Below are 16,153 nucleotides of genomic sequence, written 5' to 3'. Positions count from 1 at the left end.
GGAATAGTAGTCGCTCTCGCCGGTGACGCTATAAAAGCCAGTTGGGCCAACAGCATTGAATCAATAAGATATTTTTATAATATCAGTTAATCCGCTGACAACTATCAACACTAAAACTGAACACGAGTATAAAATTTTACAACTAAATTTTTAAATTAATTAGACATTGATTAAACACTTTCGAATTAAATAGTCTCCTCACCTTCGTAGCATATCCCAAACTTCATTTTAGTCAATCTACATCGAAGCAACGTTACAGTTTAATTTTCGAGTTCCAGCGATGGTTTGTTAGAGGTCAACCACTTTGTAGAATCTGGTTATTTGCTACGAATGCTTACTTGTTCAATATCTAAGAGCTATATTTTCAACGCTGAATAGTTCTTATTTACTCTCCACTGTGTAGACATTTGTTACAGACAAAAAAAAATCTTACCCATATTTAACAAAATTTGCGAGGTAATGCATGCACAGCTTAGACAGTCTTTGTTCAATCTGCGTAAAGTTCTGCTGGTGGTGTGACAGTGATAGTGGCATGCCAAGGTAATACGGAAGCTCCTCGCCGTGAACAGAGCCTGGACGCTACGAATAAACATACGATAAAGATTTCAACGTTGTATCTCATAAAACAGCGTCGGAATTAAATTTAATTAAAAGATAAGTAAACTGTTCTCACGGGTTAATCTTAGAGCTTTATAAAACTGAAATAAATAAGAATATTGTCTTGTCTAGTCTATTATCTACTACAGTACTTAAATAAGTTACGTTTTATAAGGTTCATCCCACTATTTTTATATATTTTTCAATTAATTTGTTCATATACAAATATCGTGTTCTGTTTTCAAGTTCAAAATGATTGTGAACGTAAACAAACTTTTGCTCTACTTTAGTGAACAAAATTATTAAAATTATTTCTTATCATTTATAAGAATAAGAATAAATCATCATTGAATAGACGGAAGAGTTTACTATCGGTCCATATAAGAATTCAAGGACGCGTACAACTTATCTCACTAAAATGAAAGAACATTCACTTATATACGTATATCTCAGAGATATGACGAAAGAAAATAAAAACACGCGAATCTATATTCTATTCCAGTTTCATTATTTATGTCTAAGTTCGTGTGTGTTTGTGATGAAATATTACCTAGAATCTCTAGAATATCTAGCACCTAACCTGAATTAACGAATTTGAAAATTAAAAGTAATTAGCTTATAATAATTTATTAAAATTAATTTATGAATATGTACCATACATAATCTTTACAAATTAGGTATATAACTATATATATATATTATACTAGCTGTACTGGACTATAAGACTTTCATACAAACTTCCAAGCCCTATTTTACCCTCTAGGGGTGGAGTTTCGTAAAATCCGTTCTTAGCGGATGTTTACACAATATAAGGAACCTACCAGCCAAATTTCAAGATTGTAGGTATTATAGTTTCTGAGATTTCGTGATTAATCAGTGAGTCGTATGTCGCTTTTATATACATACATATAGATATAGTTTATTAAACTTAATATTCAGGTTTTGTGATTATGATGAGTATATTTAATTTCCTCGCAAAGCCTTTTATATTTACATTCTAAAGTAACGTACAACTCAGATTAAAGGAATACGTGACTAAACTAATTTTAAGCAAGGCTTCATTTTAAAATAGTTTATTTTTCTTCTTTTTACTCATAGTCTTTTCTAACGTTACGCTATATTTTTTAAAATAAGTAAAGATTCTTCTAGCAACATTTTTAAAATGAGTGAAAAATTTTAGTGGCAATTTTAAACAGAAACTAGCCAAGTACGAAGCAAAAACTCTATTGCATAATTGTGTGCGCACACATGAACTGAATATTGCTCCACTATTATAATTCTGCCGAAGTCACCGACCAAGGGATCGAGTCAAGTGATCAGATGGTGTTACGCAATGCCATCAGGCTTTTTGCTATCCAAAGCATAGAATACTGATACCTATCTAACCTTGGGCTGCTACTGACAGTATATTCAGAGAGAAACGCTATAACTTTTATTGCCTTCACCCAGGATTCGAACCTATAGCCACATAGATTGCAGTCTACATGCTAGCAACTAGACCATCACGTTAAACATATCACAAAATGAATAATGAGAACTTTCAATAATGTATTTCATTTTTTATACTTTTGAAGCATTTCAACATAAGAAAAAGTATTGTACAGGATAAATAGGGGTTTGTAAAAATGTTTTTATTCTTATAAAAAAAAAGGTTTTCATAGGTAATGAAAATGTTAAAAGAAAATACATTAAGGATGAACGTTCGTATTATTATATAAAAAATAAAAATATTATATTTATACTCACGAATTTATACGTATAATATTGAAACTAAACAGTATTATTTTATTACATTATACAATTGTTAAATTAATAAACTAATAAACATGTACAACAAATTCCATAAATTACACAAAGTAACCCTAAAATAGAAATTAATTTACCTGCGGGTAGTCTTTATCCTGCGAGAGATGGTGAAAATGTGTGAAATACGTCACGCCACCGCGCAGTGCATGGAGGTAGCCGAGTCTAATCAAGGGAGCTGCGGTCCGGCCGTCGCTTAGAACCTTCAACAAGTTGTACGCTTAATTATCGTGCACAAAGTGAACGAAATAAAGACCTGTACGGGTCTGGTCCCGACCCGTAGCGGTGAGTGATATAAAATAATTTTAAAAAATACCCTTTAAAATTAAATTTGCGTTTTGAATATTTAAAACACAAACCAAGTTATTAATATTAAAAAGAGGTTATGTATTTTTCTTAAACTCGCAAAACTAACTATTCTAATTAATATGGAACTTGAAATTTTATGTTTAATTGAAGTTTCCAATCAAAATCCTTTATTTAATACAGAAGCATTTCACTTACTTAGTCAAATTAAAAACTATCATCGGTTCAAAAGAGAAAAGATCCTGACCTGGGAAGAACCGGCGGCAGAAACTCAACAGGTTTTTTTTTGTCAATTTGTATTTGCATAATATTTTCAATATATCAAAGAAATGGCCAGGAAGTGATCGTTTCATTCCCAAGGTGTGCTATCAACCAACTCACTAATTATATAATAATATTTTGCACACAAGGGTTCCTTTTTTAAATTTGGCAACATAAGCATTTTTAACGTTTTCTGGGATACTGTTGTAAAATTGTATACATTGCCCCACAAAAGTGTTACTGACTCTATGCAGTTTCGTGACGGATGTACACTACACAGTATGCTTTTTTTTTGTATATTTCTTAAGAAAGCTTAGCTTATCCTGTAAACATGTCGAGTAGAAAATTGTTGACCCGTGCCTTTTTTAATTGGCCTGCACCATATAACTTTGTCTTAATATTTTTATAATAGATCTCCAAAATGACTACATATTTATGTTCAAAGGTAACATATAAATTTTAAGCGCTTTGACAACCTAAATTACACATTACCATTACCTTACTTTAAGATCAGTCGCTGTGAAGACGTTACAAGCTATTTGAACATAGTTATTTAATGCGGTAAGATGTTTTCATTAGCACAATACTGGCGAAAAAAACACATGGAATCATACAAAATTCATTGAAATTATACCTATAAATAATTATATAAAATAAAAATAAAACTTGATTATTAAAATTACCCTCGCGAAGTTAACTTCACACGATAGTGAACTAACTGCCAGCTCCAAAATGAATAGCTATCCGGTTTAGAAAAGGGTAGCTTCACGGTAGAGCGTATTTCGTAAAAACTTCTTGAATATATCACTATACGGTTCATAATTTTTTATAGAAATTTAGTAAACCCCTTAAACTTTTCTTATTAAATATGCATTTTTTCCTCGTAAATGAATTCGTCGATTTGAGTTAGTATGTTAATAGTAATATAAGCAATACTTGTTTTCAAGGACTTACTAATGCTCCTACTCTCCAATCCAATCAAGAGCAAAACTTTTGCTAGCTTTGGAATTTAAATCTGCGACTTTGACACCACTTAGCTGCCAACACATCATTCAGCTATTGAATTATTTATTTTTATAGTATTGGTAAGCGGACAGGCAACAAATAGGCCACTTAATGGTGATGGTCACATTAGTATTGTAAGAAATATTAACCACTTCTTACATCACCAATGCGCCAACAACATTGGGAACTAAGATATTATTTCCCGTGTGCTCGTAGTTACACTGACTCACTCACCCTTGAAATCGAAACATACCAATACTAATTATTGCTATTTAGTGGTACAATATATGATGAGTGGACGTTACCTACCTATGTGCAGCCCGCACATAACCCTACCACCAAGTAAGGCTGCAATATTTTAAATTACCAGCTATAAAAATAATAAAAATTTAAATATATGATGGTTTCTTTTTTATTATTGGCATAATAAATTTATTGATTATTTTTAATTAATTCATAAAATGTATTAACCGGAACATATTCGGTACGTCTGTCACAGTCAAACAGAATTAACACATCCAAACTGCAAATGCGGAAACGACGATTGTTACAATGGACTTTATTAACCCAATCCGAAATAAATTCGGCTTTTATTCACGTCATGTGTATTAATTTATCACTTTACAGTCTATTAGGTCGTATACTATCAAACGTAAATCTACACTAATTATTATTTATTGAAATAGGCATTAAATTAAGCAGAGTTATTTACTTAATAAACGCCAATAATAATTACTGTTTGTCATTAAATGTTATATGTATATATATATTGGGCTTATTCCAATAATTAAATCATTTCTTTATTCTTGTCTCTAATTTTACGCAAATATAACGACAACCTTAATTGCTTTTCCTAATCGAAACAATTGATTGTAATCTTACCCAGAGAAAATTAATAAATTTTTTGATCAACATTTAATAAAAAAGTCAAATTATTAAATTTATAACCAGTACAACCTATGTCTTAGGTACTGGTAAATAAACATACGTTTCCCACGTATTATTTACCTTTATATGGGTCAAGTTAAAATTTCTATTTCGTTCATTATATATACAAACTTATAGATATAATGCGCTTAAAAGATTTTATATAATTTCGTCGTTAGTATGGATAGGATAAATAATGTGATAGAGCCATCGTCCAACCAATCTACTACACTAAATTATGGAGTGTGGGTGTAAGTGGAACCTTATCTACGTATGAAAAAGTATCCGTCGAAATGTTAAATTATCTTGGCGCACGAGCAACGCAAAAAGCAACAAGGTAAATTTCAATTTACGCCCTCTTCGACAACTTTTATCACGCAAATTGCCCATTATTTTTCAATTAAATCAAAATATAAAACGTTTTAAACGACTAGTTTTAAAATTAAACGGTAAACACTAAAAATTCAATAAACGTATTATATTTTGAAACTACTACGTAAATAGTTGGGGTTTTGTATAATGGACTGTCAATAACTACTCTAGTCACCAAACATATTATTTTTTTAACTCGGCACTCACTAACTGCTACATTCATGGATATGGGTAGGGTTACTATAACTTCTGCCATGCTAGCTAGTTTTTGAACTATTCTTTTTACAACTTGACACATTTTTGAATTGAGAATGTTCTTTATGCCTCTACACACCAGAATCTAATTCAAAATGGCCGCTTTATAAATAATTTTTAAGTGCTTATTAAATATATCTTCAAATAACTTTATATATAAAAATGGACGGTTTTGTAAAACAGTAAAGGATAATTAATGGTCTTTACATTAAAACTCGTTAATTTTTAAAAATCACCATAAAAAGATAACGAATTAATTATGATGTTGATAGCATCATAAATTTCATTGAAGATAAAAGTATTTTATAACAAAGCCTTTTAAGGTTGCCATCTTGTATTCAACGTACACGAGCGTCATTAAGTTCCTTTGTACATCACAAGAACGATCGATGAGTTGCGAAAACCGCTTGAGGCTTAAATTAAGATCGTCTGTGATACCGGAACGACAGCTACGACATGACGATGGCTGATCTCGCTAGTTCTATCTAGTCTGCATTTAGATATCTATGTTCAACTGTTTTGATATATACTTTCTTTACATTTTAAATAATTCAAATGACTACAAATTATTTTCTTTATAGATATTTACGCTGGAAGCAGACATATCCACTTTTTTTTTATTCCTAATTTTTATGTTATTAATTTTATCTGTTACAATATTTTTTATAAGATTATATCAAGTTTCTTTATAAAAACAAATAGCTATCAAACATTTGTCCAGACCTTTGATATCCCGAACATTTTTTCTACATTTTTACGACTACGCCCCATGATGATACAGACTCCTGGATACTTCCCTTACAAATTTTCTTAGCTGCACCATAGTTTTGGTCATCAGAACCAGATATAGACACCTTCTTACAATTTTTAATACTGATCTGAAATTATCTAAAATTTTATCACGGAAAATCATATACCGAAAACACCTTGCTCCAATTTCTGAGGACCGATTAGTTGAGAACCTGTCCCGAATGCAGTTACTCTTGATTTATCGTAAAAATTTAAAAACTTTATTTTGATGAAAATTATATACTTAAATATATTTATCGCGACTCGGCAGTTCATACAAATTTTAATTATTTTATACGAAATTTATTGTTCCAATATGTTAATTTAATTACAGCAGTAATAACTATTGTGGTTTTTTTAAGTATAGATTAATCATTAGGAATAGAAACCTTCTCATAATTTCTCCTTAACGTGATAAATTCAATTAGTTGTGATAACTACTTAGTTATCACTTTAAAAAAATTAAAAAAAAGTCAGAGACGAAAACGTAGTTCATTAATCATCAAGCCTAGGGTCACGTACAGCGAATTGGGCCTCCACCTTTTGCGCCTACGCCCTTGGAACCAGAGAACAAAAGAATGACCGTTAAAAATGGATCGTAGAACGCACGAATACCAGATATTTCCGTTGGAAGTGTAAAGATAAAGTGAAATTTATTTTTCACGTCTGAGTTGTTTTAAATTTTATATTAAAATGAACGAAAATAATTGAGGCTTATTTCAAGATTTTAGACGAAAACTTGGCACTCGTTAAACACAACTTTGTTTTAATTTAGAAACTTTACTTACTTAAACATGAAAAAACTTAAATGTCTTAAGACAAAAAAAAGACTAATAGTATAACTCACGTATCTTTGATTGCAGGCAGTTTCTTATTTCAATAAAAGTACCATCGTGTTTTCCGATTTAGAATAAATTAAAACTTACCTCTAGCGTAGCGTCTCGTACACTAAGCGGATTCTGCACAGGTTTGTCCCAGTCCGTGTACTCGTTCTTGAGGGTGGAATAAATCTCATTGAGGTGGTAGTAGTAGGCGTTACGGACGAAGGTGCGCAGAATGCGGTCCCGCCGAGTCTCGTTGAAGCCAAACTCCAAGTCTTGAGCATTGAATTCCAAGTAAGATTCTGCAAGTAATGGCATGTCATTCATTTGCATAAATTTATGAGCGCGCGTGGCATTCATATTTAATTAAAAAGTAGGAGAGTTTCCTAAAATTTTAAACCATTTTTCATAGTTATTGACGGAGTTTTATTATAAGAACTTAGCTTAAGTGTAATTTTGTCTAAACTTATTCTCTATCTTATCTAAAGTTTATTTAATATTTTTATAATCATATTCGTATAACTTTCATGAAACAGAACATAAAGAGTTGTTATAGATTTTATAAAACTATCTGTAGAATATGTTATTTTTAGTTACATTCATATTCAAACTGTAATGGAACAATTTTTATTTGTATTATAAGTTTACGCTGAAACAAAACCCGCCTTTTGTCCTATGCAATATTAAAGAATAAAATCATAGAAAATATATTACCTCGTTATTTATAACAAGTTACCTGTTGTGGTCAGACCGAACAATAGCTCCCTGTGCGGGAAGTCGGCAAGCTCGTGTCCCGCTGCGCTCGCCACGGCAGCCGCACCCGCGCCAAGTCGGGAATTGTCATTCGGCGGAGGTGCCTACGGGTAAAACTTAATTAACGCTTCTATTGGTATTCCTTTTTTAGCATTTAGCATTTCCATTTAATTATGATGTCATCTTTTAGAAAGATCAATAAATAAGGTATTCCTTGTTAAGACATAAAATTATTCTCGGTACTATTTAAATTCCGAACGGCTCGTAGCTTTAAATTTAAATTCATCTTGTAAAATGGGTATTAAAACTGTACTTGAATGTGATTTACTGTGATATGAAAAACAACTTAATTATGATAATATATATATATATGTCGAGGAACGAGCAACGCCATTTGCTAATACGATCAAGAACTATGCCTCGGTGTTGCTAGTTAATAAATTCTCGATATCGAAATGTCAAGTGGACAATTTCGCGAAACGGCAACACTGCATTTTTGATGGAGCTGTCATTCATTCATTTGTTATTACCGATTTGATTCCGTAAAATAAGATATCGAGAAGTCCGTTAACGGGTTTATTTGAGCACCGAGTAATGGAGGAAGAGCAATCTGAGCCGGAACGTGCGGAGGATGCGACATATATATAAATATTAGTATCGCATGGTACGGACGTTAACCAAATTTGTAAAAAGATAACATTTCGTCGTATGTTGTCATCATTGTAATTTTGCTTGGATATAGCATATATATAAAAAATAGCTTTCGCCCGCAGTTTCAGCTGTACCTATAGGATTTTAGATATAAAACACGTCCTTCTTTGGGACTCAACCTTGCTTAATACCAAATTTAATCAAACTCGGTTCAGTACTTTAGCCATGAAAGCACAATAGACAGACTGAGTTACTTTCGTATTCATATTTTTGTAGTATGGATTTCTTACATCTTCACAGAAGCGTATACATTCTTCATCAAAATATGCAGAGTAAAACACTCAAATAGACACTTTAAAAAAAAGTATTAATTACGTATTTATGTTTATATATATAACAAAACAAGAATACATTTATTGTTTTTGTTTTTAAATATTTAATAAAACATAATACGTAACGTTATTCAAAAGACGTAATAAATCTATTTTAAAGAATACATTTTTAAAGAAAAATTGTTATACCATAAAATAAGAACTAATACAACACGTTAGTAAAAGCTATTGGAAATAAATGGAGCGTCTAATAAACAACGGATTTCAGTTTGGGAACTTTCTTACGGAAGAAGGATTCACGATAACAGTTCCGTCTACAAATGGTGCAAATCCAGGTAAAAAGCGGGGCGGGTCGAGCCGAATGGCCAGCAGCTCGGCGAGCGGCTTGTTGCGTAGACATGGCGCCAAATCGTCTTCAAGTAAATCCCCATGACATCCGGTCTGCTCCGCAACCTAAGTGTAAATTTAAATATATACAAACATTACTGTAGTGAAACTGAACGATGTAGCTGGAGGAAAAAGATTTTATCGAAATAAAGCCTGCAGCCCATATAAAACAGTTCTTACAGATTAGGTTAACTAAATTACTTAAATGACTTTCAGCAGCTCACTCAAAGCAAACACTTTATACGTTTTTAATGTAGCGAATTTACCTTTCTTTTTATCGTGAGCGGTTCCCTCTGCAACGCCCATGAGCTAAGCCCCGACCCGCTTAACAAGACGACGCGCTTCAGTAGTTCTGAAACAGATAAGATAATTTAATTTCGTTATTTCCGAGAAGGATCAACTGCCTAATGAAATCTATTGGCTAAACACGTTTTGGTTTTAATAAAAGAAAAGCAATTACCTCGAATAAAGGGATTATTTGGGATTATTAATTATTTACTTTTTGTCAAATTAATCGAATTATATTAGGTTTGTAGCTTTGTACCTGTACTGAGGGCTATCATAATTACATTAAGTGACGAAGGGTCTAAACGAGGCTCTTGACACGAAAACATAATGAAATCTGCCATGAACCGGTCTAATTATAAACAAAAGGAGACCCATGCATCATTCGTGAACGACTGCTATTTGTGGAGAACGCGGTCTCGGTAATGGCGATTACGAAAGCGGACCCTCGCAATTTTATTTCATTGTATCATTTTTTAAAAGAACAAGAGAATTTGTGATAATTAAATTCCGAGAGTTAATTGTTTTTGAAATATAATTTTTTTTACAGATTATTTTGCAAAATTCAGATCCGATCTAAAAAATCTCATCAACAAAAAGTCTAACCTCTGGCAACGGGAGAGACCGCAAGAAAATTGGCAAGCGCTGCTCCAGTACCGTGTCCCATGAGAGTAACTTTTTCAGGATTTCCTCCAAATGCTGGTAAATTTTCTCGCAACCAATGTAAGCCAGCCACGAGATCCATTAGCCCGAAATTACCCTGTGCAGATCCTTTAGCACCAGTCTTGAGAAAACCTAGTAAAACGGTGAAATATATCAAAATAACAGTTTTTTTACAACTTTTATTACAGTTAAGAAAACATAGGGCCATACATATTAAAGGACTAGGTATGAAGTCTAAGCCCAATGGTAAAGAGCTAACAAAGCAAATGTTATTTAATATGACATAATTGATGTCTGCAATTTCGTGATAAACATTAACACGTTGTTGATGGCTTGTATGGTGACGTATAACATCGCATGCGGGTAATTCGCACCAAATGCGTCAATTTGCGGGCGATGCCATCCGCGCGTCACGACAAGCCCGGGATCACTTATCAGTGAGTACTATCGGACATTCCCATTTCCATATTAATTAATGACCACGATTTTGCGTAACACATCCTATTAAGATCCAGCCTAAATATTGTATATGTATATTTCCTATGACATCGATATACAAGTTAAATCCTATACTCCCGAGAGACCCGTCGGGATGGGTAGCACTCGCTGCTTAATTAAACTACCACTAAGCAGTAACACTTTGTTTTGATCGATTTGAAGTGTGACTGAGTTATTGGTATTACGGGTACAAAGTACATATAAGCGTAGATTCTTGTGATTGAAGTTTGTGGAATTAAGTGATTTTTACTTCATACAGATGCACCACTTAAACGTAAGTAGTGTAATCGGTTCATCTGATTTTCTGTTTATCGAAAACATCGAATGTTTGAATGCCAGGAGGAAGTCGTGAAGTCAATATTTTATTACAAAAATACTATTAAGATTTTTGCATGTCATTGTTATTTAAAAACGTGTTACTCTTTTGTAATGTTATTGTGTGTTAAACAAATTATGCTTGAATTAATTTTTAATTATGAGCGTATATTGAGTTTCAGCTTTGTTTAGTTTCGAGTTAAGATAAATTTTAAAGAATTAAATGTTAAATTAAAACAATGTTAAATGTAAATATTTTCATTCTACTGAGTGTAAGACGTCGATAATTAATTAAAAAGTTGAGTCCTTTTGTAAGTTCTCATAAATGCAGTAGTTACTCCTTAGCCTCCAGCAAGGAAGAGCTCAAAGCAATTTTCCAATATTACGAGTAGGTGTTAAAGTTTACTTTGAACTTTAAATACACAAGGGCTAAATATATCGAAGATATTCTGTAGATGTTACGAGTTGCTTAAGATTTTCTGTGAAATTATAGTTTTAATAAACATATATTTCGTCAACAATAAAGCTTTGCAGTATCTTCAAAATAATACTATCAGCAAATTACTTACCAAGTACGCCTAGTCTAAAGTTGATAGTAACTACAATGATGTTTCCATGTGCCGCGAGCGTAGTGCCGTCGTATGCATTACCCGAGCTCCACTCGTAAGACTCCCCGTGCACAAACACAAGGCACGGCAGACCTGCTCCCTCGCTCTCCCCCTCTAAACCTGCGTATTAAAAATGTCTAAAGAATCGTGAAGAGCAATTTTCTAACGCAGAAAGGACCGTCATTACGAGAAATGGCATATTAACATTCCATTGAAGTAAATATTATGTAGTGAAATCAAAATTAACATGCTCTATATACTTTAACATAAAGAACAGTTTTAATGACGATAACACATTATTGAAACAATAGTACCTAAATAATTATTTCAAACATTTAAATATGATATTAAATTAAATACCTTAAAGAATAATTATACTATTTTCAGTTGCATAGCATTGCATTAGCAATAGAAGAATAAGCATAAATAAAATTAAAATAGTTTTAAAACTAGAACGCATAAATACAGTAGCACGACAAGTTATTAAAATCTTCACATAAAGTAAATTAATAGGTTGAATAGTTGCTTCCACAATAACTTCATTGGAGTTTTCCATCGACTGTTCATTGTTTTTTTAGTTCCACGAGCTTGACGTCACGTTGCTCAAGGAGGTCTCTGCCTCACTTCCGCACTGCTTGCAGGGAGCAATATGCACTGCAATGCACTACGGAATTGAGGCCTCGACACCCTTTGCGCCCCCCTCTTCCTGCCAGGGTATATGCTTCTCAATGGCTCTTGGTTTTCACTCTTCAGCTCTTCATGGATAATTATTACATTCCTTTTAAAAGGATTCCATATTAATGCCCATTAAAATCTTACGTTTTACGAATTATGTCATATATTCGTATCTGTTTCTTACAGTTATGGAATGCTTATGTCAAAATATTTGCGTTTTTATAGTGTTATCGTGTATATTTGTGTGTTAATAAAAAGGTATATATTTATGAATATACACATCGTATCATAAAAATTACTTACATTAAGTCATACAAAATAATAATATATTTTTAATTAATAATCGCAAGCCTTCGTTCACGGCCGTGCTCTCTTGGGTATTGAGGTCAAAGATGATATTATGTAATGAAATGAACCAGTAATGTTATATACTAGAACAATGTGCTTAAGAAATAAAAAAAAATACAAATAGTTTACTGTACGTAGTAAGTAAAAGTTACGAAATTGCAATACAATTGCATTAATTAATTAAAACAAGTATCACGCTTCTTAGTAATAGTTTTAAAAAGAATAACACTCGCATTCTCCTCTCTTCGTTTACTTTACTAACACTTAGTCTACAATTGCAAGAAAGAAATTGAAATTAATTAAGTATACTTTTATTTAGTGTGATACAATTTTCAACTGTCGTTAGAAAATGGGGTCTATTTTCAGCTGAATTTTTTTTGTATGTATCTTACTGGATAATTACATTGATTAAGGTGTCTATCAACCGATTTTGATGATTCTATTTTATTAAACGTACTGTCGAGAGTCATCGAAGAACTGGACAACTCAAAGGTTTCTTACGGCTACCATTTACGACGGCTAACATCTAAGCTACGGCTACATCAATACAATACAATTTAGAACATCTGCTGTAAATTAATCTACGAGAACATTATACTGCGTACTAATTATCATGAAAAGAAAAAGTAAATATGAAACTGATTAAATAATCATTCATTTAATATTTAAAATGCTAAATAAATTTTGAAGGTAAATAAACAACGAATTTAAAACTATTAGATCTTCCACGAAATAACAAAAAATACTATATTCGATCTACTTATTATTTTGTATATTTATTAATATTTCATGAATCATGATATGTCTTAATTAAGTATAACGACGTCCAATCAAATAAACATTCAACACCATGAATACTAATGGTATGAAACCTAAAAATATTTATTAGAAATAACGATTCTAATGAATATATAAAACATTTTAAATTTATAACCCGCCAATAGCAGAATGATACATATTTGAAAAGCGGCTTATTTAACGGCCTGTGAATTTGTGGTGAAATGCTTTGAATAAATAATGAATAACTGGCGAGGATTAAAGGGCGCCCGAAAACTCATTGAATCGTCATCCCAACAGAAGCAGTTCAATTACAATACGATTGTTTCATTATAAATATAAACCTTCTGAAACATAACACTACATACTTAAATTCACTTCAACACTTTTCGTCAATCATGTTAACAGTATTTGTTTTTGTATACCGGAATTACTTTACATGATTGTTATACAAAGGCCTCTTCTTAAAGAGAAGGTTTTGGAAGTAATTCCACTATGCATCCCTGCTGGTTAGTGGATACACATGTGTCACAATCTCATCCGACACATGCAACCTTCTTCATGATTTTTTATTCGCCACAAAACACAAGATCAATTAAAAACCCAAAAAATAAAAATTACTTTGTAAATCTAAACACAAAAATACAGATACATTTTATGTATATTAACACAGATATTAAAGATAATTTACTAAAATATATTAGCCGCAGGTTCCTAATTTACAAATAGGCGTTGAATTTTGCAATATTCATACATTCCTCTCTAAGCTGTATCAGGGGAATATGCGGCAACTCGAATACGATACCCACATCTGATATTATCGAGCCGTAACATAAAGTATACAACATACATGAGGTCTACATCGTAATTGAGAACATGCTACAAGTACTATAAATTCGAATTAACTGATTATAAAAAAAATATTTCAAATCATGCGTATAAAAATTAATTATTTTATTAAGCAAATAATAATTAGTGTTATAAAGCTTAAAAGAAAAAAAGGTTCGGCTATTTTTGTCAGGTCCATAATTAATTATTATTGTTAAAAATATAGTATAATTATTATAAAAATAAAGTTACTCAAATGAAAATATCAGAGCTGGGTACAGGAATTGTACAGTTATTAGGGAAACTAGGCGCTTTAAGCTTACCGTTAACAGGCACATAGAGGTTTACGTAGAGACAATCCTCGCTCTGGTTCACAAGCATGGGCAATAATCTTTCGAGTTGACGAATACGAGCACGCGGATATAAGAGCAATGCTTCTTCACGCGGTACGGTCGCAGGAGGCACTTGCGGACACGCGGATCCTAACGCGTCCGCCAGTCGAGTCGTACGCCACTGTGATGGTGTCACAGGCGGCATGTATCTGACACATAAATGGTTACATGTTATATTGTTTTTTTTAACTAACTGAGATAACATTTATAAAATAATTAGACACCAATTTAACATTTATTAAATATTGAACATATTTTTATGGTATGCGTCTAGTTACCTAAGACTTCCGAGGGGTGGAGTCGCGTAAGGAACACCAAGGTACGCCTCCACTTGAGGGTGCGAATGCACCACGATCCCACGCAATGGTCCGTACTTGGTACGAATCACACGCGTGCTGTATTTATGCGTAGACAGAGCGGCTGCGCAACAGACGAGCCACGCGTAGAGCGCGGCGAGGTCCGCGCGCATCACGCGCACGGCGCGGGCGCGGGCGCGGGCGTCGCGCCGCCGGCTACGCGCGCGCTCCCGCGCATCACGCGGCCCGCCGTTCTGCGCACGCACACCGCCCCATACGCCACCAGCTCATCCTAAGACACCTTTCTCGCGTGCTCGGGGCCACTGTTACCATTAATTTGTTACATTGTATGAATGTTATACTAAAATCTAACTAATATGTATCTGATATACGATAAACATACCCAAATCATGTTTCCGTCTCAATAACGTCATATGATATAATGCGGAGCATTAGTTTAATCTGCAAGAAAAACAAATATAAAATTAATATTTAATTGTAATTATAAGTACTTAATATGACACTGTATGAATGGACAAACAACTTATTATGTTAATATTTGTATAATTAATTTCCATTTTAATCAAATGTCATTGGAGTTTGCTGGGTGGCGGAACAATGTCGGAGGTAGCGCAAAATGTTTACCTTAACAAACCTAACCTGACGTTCGTATAATTTAATGGAACACAAACACGACAACAACGTCGCATATTTAAACAAAATTTGCCGGCTTCGATACAAAAGTAGAAAGACAACTTAGAACGTTCGTGATTGTTCCTCTTATTAGATACCAGTAATTTAATAATAACATTAAACGGAACGTGCCATACTTAATGCAAAAGATACCCATGGAGTTCAACAACGAAGGTACATCAAATTGACAATTAAAAACACAAACTACTTAAACATCGAATAAAAACACATTCGTGAAATAAAGTTAAGAAATGATTTCTGCGCTAGAGGCACGCTCATAGTATTCATTAAATTAAGTACATAAGCTTGCAACGCGCAATATTCGTGGTAGTAATATATAAAACATTGCATTTGCACTCAAACTTTCGCAATTAAATCCGTCAGACCACATGGATACGGCTAAATTTACTGTTTGTATCGTGTTTAATACTTGAAAAATGTAGAGCTACAAAATTTATATTTGTAATTTTAACATTCATATTTTTACAAATTTGAAATTAGTAATTGTAGAAAGAA

General features: G+C 32.8%; 1 protein-coding gene across 1 annotated transcript in view; it reads right to left on the bottom strand.

Annotated features, from left to right (window-relative positions):
• The window catches only part of LOC113394498 (neuroligin-1-like), a 58,920-nt gene that overhangs the window by 4,257 nt on the left and 38,510 nt on the right, over positions 1–16,153 (bottom strand). Inside the window, exons 2-12 of the mRNA XM_026631829.2 lie at positions 15,348–15,406; positions 14,927–15,267; positions 14,580–14,797; positions 11,590–11,748; positions 10,151–10,339; positions 9,526–9,611; positions 9,158–9,325; positions 7,873–7,993; positions 7,242–7,438; positions 2,481–2,603; positions 434–579 (exon numbers count right to left, since the gene is read on the bottom strand). Of these exons, the coding sequence (XP_026487614.1) occupies positions 434–579; positions 2,481–2,603; positions 7,242–7,438; positions 7,873–7,993; positions 9,158–9,325; positions 9,526–9,611; positions 10,151–10,339; positions 11,590–11,748; positions 14,580–14,797; positions 14,927–15,117 (1,598 nt within the window). The 5' untranslated portion in view covers positions 15,118–15,267; positions 15,348–15,406. The remainder of the gene's footprint in view (positions 1–433; positions 580–2,480; positions 2,604–7,241; positions 7,439–7,872; positions 7,994–9,157; positions 9,326–9,525; positions 9,612–10,150; positions 10,340–11,589; positions 11,749–14,579; positions 14,798–14,926; positions 15,268–15,347; positions 15,407–16,153) is intronic.

This window comes from Vanessa tameamea, chromosome 4 (assembly GCF_037043105.1).
Source record: "Vanessa tameamea isolate UH-Manoa-2023 chromosome 4, ilVanTame1 primary haplotype, whole genome shotgun sequence".
Classification (NCBI taxonomy): domain Eukaryota; kingdom Metazoa; phylum Arthropoda; class Insecta; order Lepidoptera; family Nymphalidae; genus Vanessa; species Vanessa tameamea.
This window is presented reverse-complemented; position numbering and strand designations above follow the sequence as displayed.